Here is a 7,699-nt window from a genome sequence, read left to right on the forward strand (position 1 = left end):
GATAAAACATTTCTTTTCACATTGGTTCTGTACCCCTTTTGGTATTTTGACTTGGAAGAACTACAAATTATTTATTCACTAGTAGAATCCCATCATTAAGAATCCCTGTAGCAAAACTGTCTCTGGGTTCCTGCAGGAACCCATCCAAGCAGCCCACCTTTATTCTTTTTAGAGCTGTGTTCTAGGGTGGGTGATCCTGGTCTGTGGGTGCTTTCTCCGCTTACCTGCATAAGAAATCATATTTTATAACAAGATTTCTCCAAAGGTGGTCCAAGGGATCTTTGCAATAGAATTTCTAAGTGAAATTGTTAAAAACAAAGACTCCTGGGTTCCATCTACATCTATAGAATCAGAATTTCTGAGTGAGGACCAGGAACCTGCCTTTTAAATAACTTCTCCCAGTAGTTCTTACACATTCTCAAGTCTGAGAATCCCTACTCTGTAAGCATTCCATCAATAGCTATTTGCCATCAACTGTCTTCCTCCCTTTCAGTATAGTACCCACTTACTCACACATACCACCACTGCTCAGACGGTTCGGGGGCTGCAAGACAGTGTGTGACCCACCAGGTTTTAGTGAAACTGGATTGCAGCTGTTCCTGAGGATGACCCCAATCCCTGTGATTTGATGTTTGCTGAACAAATGTTCTGAGCTTAATCTGAAATCCCAGGCAGATTTCCACAGACAGATGCCCTGTTCTCTATCAGTTGTTCTGTAGCTTGAACAGTCACTGTGCCAAATATAAATTCTAGTTTTAAAATCTGTCTCCTATAAATGACTTTGGTAAAACTGACCTCTGAATTTTCATGTGTCAACATTGCTAAAAGGGCAGACAGGCCCAGCTTGGCAGTGGCTGCCAGAGGCATCCTGACCTCTGATAATGGACTGTAGGACTGGACAACAGCTGCCAGGATACAACATTAAACCTGGTACACTTTTTCCCCCTTGATGGAGTAGTAGTTACAAGAAACATATATACCTGCTCATATATGCAATCTCTTATTTTTAAATAATTGAATTGAAATAAATGTCTTAATGCCAAAATGTCTGGGGTTCTCTACAGAAGGTACAGTGATTCAGAGGCTGTGATGAATGCACAGAATATACAGAGGGGAAAGGATGGGGATGAGGGGTTAAGGGACAGGAAAAGCTTTGTAAAAGCTAAGTCTTGAAAGATGAGTAGTGTTTGCTAGACAGAGGGCGGGGTGCAGACATTCTAGGCAGGGGGAACAGTACAGACAAAGCAGTAGAGGCACGAAGCCACCCAGGGTTTGGTGAAAGACAAATGCTTTTTACTCACTCAGTGTCTGCTTGCAGGCATCACGACGGTGCTGACCATGTCCACCATCATCACGGGCGTGAACGCCTCCATGCCCCGCGTGTCCTACATCAAGGCCGTGGACATCTACCTCTGGGTCAGCTTCGTGTTCGTGTTCCTCTCGGTGCTGGAGTATGCAGCGGTCAACTACCTGACCACGGTGCAGGAGCGCAAGGAGCGGAAGCTGCGGGAGAAGGTGACCTTACCATGGGCTTAAAGTGTCTGGGTGGGATGGAGCCTGGTCAGACCGTCTCTGTAAGCTCAGGTCATGAGACCCCCTCCTCTGCCCACTTCTCTGAGTTGTGAAGATCACACAAAATGACGTATGCGAAGACAGAGTGAAAGTTACTCTGGGCTACTTCTTTCAATGAAAGAAGGATGTATTCTTTCATTGAAACATTTATTTAGCACCTACCATATACCAGGAGCCGCTAAGCCAACTCAACTAAGACATGGTCCCTTTAATCTTGGTGGTGTTCATAGTTTAGTGAGGGAATCCCAGGAGAAAAATAAATGACAACTTTGCATGGTGGAACAAATTTTTCATGAACATAGACATGTAATAAAGGAACACTCCAGGGAAGAACATCCCCCGTTCTAGGACATTTTCCTTCATATGTGACCTCATACACCTCCCATCATTTCCCAGGTCATCTCCCCTCGCACCTGGCTTTCCTTTCTTCCTCCAGTCTGCAGCTCAATGGTTATCTCCTCCAGAAGACTCTAACCATGTAGTAGTAATCTACCTCCACAAGGCTGCACCTTTCCGAATCCCATCCCTATGACAAACACACATGCGTAATAACGAGATCTATAAATTTTTATCAGGGCTCGTACCAGTTTAGGTTCTCATGAAGAACAAGGTGATTTATCTAACCACAAACATTCTTATTAGTCCCTGGTATGACATTGAGATATTTCCTAAGAGTCGATTTGTAAACTTTAGTTCAATAAAATGGATACCTGCTATTTGAGAATGTTTACTGGGACACCACCATTATTTTTCTACTCTCCCCTCCCCAAACTGGGAATAAAAGAAACTAGAAAAAGGCAACACCCTCCACTCTGCAGGTGTTTTGAAGGGTTCTGAGAGATGACACCAAGGGGCACATCCCAATGTGCATTTGCTGTGTTCGCAGCCTCCCTGCACCTGTGGGTTATCTCAGCCCACACCACAGCTAGATGGCAGCTACAGCGACGGGGAGGTGAACGACCTGGGCAACTACATGACGGAGAACGGAGAGAAGCCCGACAGGATGATGGTGCAACTGACCCTGGCCTCGGAGAGGTGCTCCCCCCAGAGGAAAAGTCACAGAAGCAGCTACATGAGCATGAGGATTGACACCCACGCCATTGACAAATACTCCAGGATCATTTTTCCAGCAGCATACATTTTATTCAATTTAATATACTGGTCTATTTTCTCATAGATACCCTAATTCTATAACTTTTACATTCTTTATGGTATGCACTACAGAAATATCTGTATAATGAAAAAGAATTTAAGGTTATAGTGAAAAAAAAAATTCCCAATACCCACCCATGTTTTCACTTTCCCTTCTCCAGCTTTCCAAAGCTACAGCTGTATTGACAAGACTCTTACTGACTGGTTTAATTTGCACTTATTAACTATCTTTTGAATACACAGCATTATACTAGGTGCTGCAGGAATGTAACAATGTAGCAACTGGTATTAGATGTAACCCAGATCCCCTGGGAAAGCACACTACCAGAGTTGTAGGCACATTGTAATTCCACCTCTCTTTAGACTCTAGATGCTATCACATGAATGACTTCCTTTATGTGTCATTATATTCTCCAGAGTAGGTGGAATTGGGAAGCATCTAAAGTTCATTTGCATGGAAACTACATGCACCTAAATCCCCACCAACAGAAACTCATGCTTCAGTTTATAGCCTATTATCTATTTTTTATGTATCTCCTTGTGTTTATTTTAATGAAAGGCAATAATCATATTCCTATCATTTAATTTACATGCTGCAGTTCACAAGGTTTCACCTCTTCATGAGAAAAGCTCTTTAGGTTGGTGCAATTGCTTCTGATTTGGGTGGAAATTTCCCTGGTAGGGAAATTTGGGAGACAACGGTACAGTATATGCATGCTTTTTGTCTATTTTGTCATAGAGAAAACTAGGCTAGAAAACTTTTAAGTGTCTCCTGTTTTATAATCAATGCTTCATGTATCTCCACCTTGGAGCATGTCCTCGTTCAAAGTGAAGTCTTTTCTCAATAATGTGATATCTTCACTGAGGAACTTGGGAAGAGACTGACTTTTCTGTATAAATATTTCAAGAAAATGCATGATTTGGGACTACCTGTACCTCATTAGAATGAGAAATACTCACATGGTTTCTAAAGGTAAAAAGAACACCAAAAAGCAAAAGAAATGGGAAGACATCACTGGATGTCTGCATTTATACTCAGTGAAAACTAGCATTTCCTTTTTCCTTTTTTTGGTGGCTGGCCAGTACTGGGATCTGAACCCTTGACCTTGGTGTTATAACAAGTTAAGCTAACCAGCTAGCCCCCCCAAACCAGCATTTTCTTTGAACCAGAAAACAATTGTCATCCAGACCAGGAAGCCCATATGCCAGGCAGAAGGATGGCCCAATGGCAACTGATGTCAGGGCATGGGATAAAGGAGAGGGTTCTAATTTGAGGTATTATATTTAAAGTTATTTATACTATATATCTATATACTATATAGATCAATCCTCACCAAACCTACCCAAACAGCGTTTGTCTTATTTGAAGCTTCTTTGATAAAGTGAACACTATACACAATGATGTTATTTTCATTTCAAAGTTAATTTGACTGTTCATCGATACTAAATAATAGCATGGTATGTCTTCATTTGCAGGAATATACTTTATTCTAATTTGAAAAAAGCCTATTTGCATATATCCTAATAATAAGGCAATCTATAGCTCGCTTGGTAGAGTGTGGTGCCGATAACACCAAGTCAAGTGTTTGGATCTCCTTACAGGCCAGCTGCAAACAAAAAAGGCAATCTAAGTTTTTTGGGAAACTCAAATAGATAAACTCAAAAAGATATAGATGAAATAGTTAAAAGTTAACTTTTGTGTGTGTGTGTGTGGCTGGCCGGTATGATAATCTGAAGCCTTGACCTTGTTGTTACATCGTGCTCTAACCAACTGAGCTGGCTGGCCAGCCCTAAATGTTAATTTTTGATATTTAAAAATGTTATTTTTAAGACATTGCTTATTTTATAGAACAATTTCAATCAGCTCTTCACAGTCATCTTTGCCACTGTCTTCTCATCACTAGTTCCACTCTGAATCGTCTAGAACATTTCTAGGGAAAAATCATCTGAACTTCCGTCTCATTTGGGATACTCCACCATCTGAATCAGTGTATAGGATGCTCTTTTAGTCTGCTAAAGCTGCCATAGCACAGTAGCACAGACTGGGTGGCTTAGACAACAGAAATTTATTTTCTCACAGTTCTCAAGGCTGAAGTTCAAGATCAAGATGGCAGCAGACTTGGTTTCTCCTGAAGCCTCTCTTCCTGGCTTGCAGATGGCTGCTTTCCCATTGTGTCTTACATGGTCTTTTTTGTTTTTTTCCCTCAAGATTATTATATTTGTTATTACACAATATAATCATTTTTTGTGGCCCTTTATCAATTTCTCACTAACCCTCCCTCCCCTTCCCCCTTTCCCACCTCTGGTAGCCTCAGTTCCATTCCGTTCTCTCCTTTTGAAAATTCAGCAAATTATTGTGATTCTTATATCTTTTTCCCTTTTTTTCCCCCAGCTTCCATTTATGGGTGATGACATGGTATTTCTCTCTCTGTGCCTGGTTTATTTCACTTAATTTTCTCTAAGTTCATCCGTGTTGCTTTTCTATGTACATGTCTGTGTCCTAATTTGTTCTTCTTATAACACCACCAGTCATTTTGGATTAAGGCCCATCTCAATGACCTCATTTAACCTTAATTACCTTTTTAAAGGCCCCATTTTTAAATAGTCATATTAGGAGTCAGGGCTTCTAACATATGAATTTTAAGGGGGGGGTGACCACAATTCATTCCATAACAGAGACCCACGGAAATTATCCATTTGCATAATAATATACCTAATGCATCTTATAGGTGTTTATTCTTGATCTTTGCAACATAATCACATACAGTATTATCTCTCTGTGCCTGGTTTATTTCACTTAATTTTCTCTAAGTTCATCCGTGTTGCTTTTCTATGATGTCTGTGTCCTAATTTGTTCTTCTTATAACACCACCAGTCATTTTGGATTAAGGCCCATCTCAATGACCTCATTTAACCTTAATTACCTTTTTAAAGGCCCCATTTTTAAATAGTCATATTAGGAGTCAGGGCTTCTAACATATGAATTTTAAGGGGGGGGTGACCACAATTCATTCCATAACAGAGACATGACTTCCTTTATGTGTCATTATATTCTCCAGAGTAGGTGGAATTGGGAAGCATCTAAAGTTCATTTGCATGGAAACTACATGCACCTAAATCCCCACCAACAGAAACTCATGCTTCAGTTTATAGCCTATTATCTATTTTTTATGTATCTCCTTGTGTTTATTTTAATGAAAGGCAATAATCATATTCCTATCATTTAATTTACATGCTGCAGTTCACAAGGTTTCACCTCTTCATGAGAAAAGCTCTTTAGGTTGGTGCAATTGCTTCTGATTTGGGTGGAAATTTCCCTGGTAGGGAAATTTGGGAGACAACGGTACAGTATATGCATGCTTTTTGTCTATTTTGTCATAGAGAAAACTAGGCTAGAAAACTTTTAAGTGTCTCCTGTTTTATAATCAATGCTTCATGTATCTCCACCTTGGAGCATGTCCTCGTTCAAAGTGAAGTCTTTTCTCAATAATGTGATATCTTCACTGAGGAACTTGGGAAGAGACTGACTTTTCTGTATAAATATTTCAAGAAAATGCATGATTTGGGACTACCTGTACCTCATTAGAATGAGAAATACTCACATGGTTTCTAAAGGTAAAAAGAACACCAAAAAGCAAAAGAAATGGGAAGACATCACTGGATGTCTGCATTTATACTCAGTGAAAACTAGCATTTCCTTTTTCCTTTTTTTGGTGGCTGGCCAGTACTGGGATCTGAACCCTTGACCTTGGTGTTATAACAAGTTAAGCTAACCAGCTAGCCCCCCCAAACCAGCATTTTCTTTGAACCAGAAAACAATTGTCATCCAGACCAGGAAGCCCATATGCCAGGCAGAAGGATGGCCCAATGGCAACTGATGTCAGGGCATGGGATAAAGGAGAGGGTTCTAATTTGAGGTATTATATTTAAAGTTATTTATACTATATATCTATATACTATATAGATCAATCCTCACCAAACCTACCCAAACAGCGTTTGTCTTATTTGAAGCTTCTTTGATAAAGTGAACACTATACACAATGATGTTATTTTCATTTCAAAGTTAATTTGACTGTTCATCGATACTAAATAATAGCATGGTATGTCTTCATTTGCAGGAATATACTTTATTCTAATTTGAAAAAAGCCTATTTGCATATATCCTAATAATAAGGCAATCTATAGCTCGCTTGGTAGAGTGTGGTGCCGATAACACCAAGTCAAGTGTTTGGATCTCCTTACAGGCCAGCTGCAAACAAAAAAGGCAATCTAAGTTTTTTGGGAAACTCAAATAGATAAACTCAAAAAGATATAGATGAAATAGTTAATTTTTTTTTTTTTTTGTCTTTTTTCGTGACCGGCAACGGATTGCAACCCTCAGTGTTGTGCCCGTACCGGACCGGGACCGGCAACGGGATCGCAACCCTCGGTGTTGCTCTCGCACCTCGCTCAGCCAGTGAGCGGCCGGTCTGTATGTGGGATCCGAACCCTTGGCAGGAGCGCTGCCGCGCTTCCCAAGTGGCGCACTATAGCAGTGCCGGCCCCCTTAATCTACTTTCTTACAATTATTTCTACTGTTAGTACCTCTGTGTGGAAGGAGACATCGTTAAATTTCTTGAGACCATTTCATAAATGCCCTCTTGTTTACTTCAAAACGATCTATTGGTGAGCTTAGTGGGTTTCTTCAAGTAGCACTTACGGAAGAGACTGTACCCACTCAGTCCCTACTGTGATGAAACACATGCATTTGTAGGGCACCTGGCTGGCACGAAGGCGTTGACTATTAGAACTGAATGAAGGTAACTGATCTCCTTGAGAATCAAATCCATGCCTAAGTGAGCGTAACTTATGTGAGGTACCCAACCACCCAACTATTCCTTATATCTATAATGGGAGGTAGAAAAGGGGAAAGCTTTTAGCTTTTTCATTTTTCACGATTTGCAATATACCCTGTTTAAAACGGCATAAAAATTTC

The 7,699-nt window shown here is 40.4% G+C and overlaps 1 protein-coding gene across 1 annotated transcript in view; it reads left to right on the top strand.

Annotated features, from left to right (window-relative positions):
* GABRR1 (gamma-aminobutyric acid (GABA) A receptor, rho 1) overlaps positions 1-3,255 on the top strand; it is a 15,808-nt gene extending 12,553 nt beyond the window's left edge. The window contains exons 4-5 of the mRNA XM_008581240.1: positions 1,319-1,515; positions 2,459-3,255. Of these exons, the coding sequence (XP_008579462.1) occupies positions 1,319-1,515; positions 2,459-2,749 (488 nt within the window). The 3' untranslated portion in view covers positions 2,750-3,255. The remainder of the gene's footprint in view (positions 1-1,318; positions 1,516-2,458) is intronic.
* The last annotated feature ends 4,444 nt before the right edge of the window (positions 3,256-7,699 follow it).

The sequence above is a fragment of the Galeopterus variegatus genome, unplaced genomic scaffold, assembly GCF_000696425.1.
Source record: "Galeopterus variegatus unplaced genomic scaffold, G_variegatus-3.0.2 Scaffold2306, whole genome shotgun sequence".
Lineage (NCBI taxonomy): Eukaryota > Metazoa > Chordata > Mammalia > Dermoptera > Cynocephalidae > Galeopterus > Galeopterus variegatus.